The sequence below is a fragment of the Lontra canadensis genome, unplaced genomic scaffold (assembly GCF_010015895.1).
Source record: "Lontra canadensis isolate GAN:19392208 unplaced genomic scaffold, GSC_riverotter_1.0 scaffold141, whole genome shotgun sequence".
NCBI classification, from domain to species: Eukaryota; Metazoa; Chordata; class Mammalia; order Carnivora; family Mustelidae; genus Lontra; species Lontra canadensis.
Genome location: NW_022631135.1, coordinates 2,426,876 through 2,428,306, shown reverse-complemented (window position 1 = coordinate 2,428,306; position 1,431 = coordinate 2,426,876). Strand labels below are relative to the sequence as shown.

At 39.7% G+C, this 1,431-nt stretch overlaps 1 protein-coding gene across 1 annotated transcript; it reads right to left on the bottom strand.

The window, feature by feature from the left end:
• Positions 1 to 399: 399 nt before the first annotated feature.
• TAAR8 (trace amine associated receptor 8) lies at positions 400 to 1,431 on the bottom strand. Its single transcript, XM_032843496.1, has one exon. The coding sequence runs from the start codon at positions 1,429 to 1,431 to the stop codon at positions 400 to 402; it is 1,032 nt and encodes a 343-aa protein (XP_032699387.1).

Below are 1,431 nucleotides of genomic sequence, written 5' to 3'. Positions count from 1 at the left end.
TAGCCTTAGTAAACTAGTAGAATGTTGCAAAAGACAAGGAAACCATTTGAAGATAAATGAGAGTTGACCATAAACGAGAAAATGATTAGAGATATCACACCAAAAATGAGATTGCCGATTCCATGAAAGTGGAAGAAACAAGTGCATATGGCAAGGACGTGTACAGACCACTCAGACAGATTACAGTGTAAACCACTTCATTATTTACCATTTAGTTCAATAAATATCTTTTGCACTGATTTAATGGAGGCAACTTCTTGTGATTTGGTTTCTGGTTAATTTGAAAAACACAACATATTTCTCCATTCTTGAAATGCTTTGTTAATTTCTTATATCTAATTTTGTCATGAATTTATAATTTGTAAAATATTTTTAAATTTCTCAACTTAGTGTTTATGTTTATTCTGCAAATAACCTAATGGTCGATGAACTATCCTTTAAAAATTCTCCACTTAAAATAATTTTTATGGCTTTTCTAAACCAAGGATAAAATAAAGCATAAATCAAAGGGTTCATGGCTGAGTTATAATAAGCACCCCAACAGCAGATCTCATAAATATAGGCAGGCGTTATGAAGCCCATATAGGCATCAACTAGCGTATCAATTGTATACAGTAACCATGAAATCATAAATGCTATCACCATGATACCCAGGGTCTTAGCTGCTTTTCTCTCTCTCTTGGCCACTCTGGATTTGTAACTGTCTGAGGATGACTCTGCTTTGCTACCAGTATTTTCAATTTTTATAGCTTGTTGTTTAGCTATTAGAAAAATCTTACAGTAAAGAATTACCATTACGAGGGTAGGTATGAAGAATAACAGAAAATCTATCAAAACCCAGTCTTGATTTACAACAATTTGACAACCACCTACACACTTGAGAGCACCTACTAATTCCTCCATCCCATCGTCATTGACACCTGTGTAGAACACAGCCCCACTGTATACAATGGGCAGGATCCAGCAGACGCTGACGCACATCCCTGACACAGGCACCGTGAACTTGCTGGGATAGACCAGAGGATCAGTAACAGCAAGGTACCTGTCGATGGAGATGAAGCACAAGTGGAAAAGAGAAGAGTAACAAAATGCCACATCAAAGCAACTGTGCAGGGTACAAAATCTGGCTCCAAAGTACCAGCAGCTCTCCACGGACCTGACCATGCTGAAGGGCATGACGGTCACCCCCACCAGGAAGTCAGCACAAGCCAGAGAGGCGATCAAGAAATTGGCAGGAGAGTGCAGCTCCTTGAAATGAAAAACTGAAGTCATCACCAGGAGGTTTCCAAACACAGCCAGCAAAGAGGCTAAGCCAAACGCTGAGTACCGAATCACCCTGGATCCGAGTGAGTAGGGAGTTTTAAAGCAAGATCCATTCACACTCTCATAGCAAAGATGCAGGACAGCAGGGTGGGAAAGATTGATGCTCAT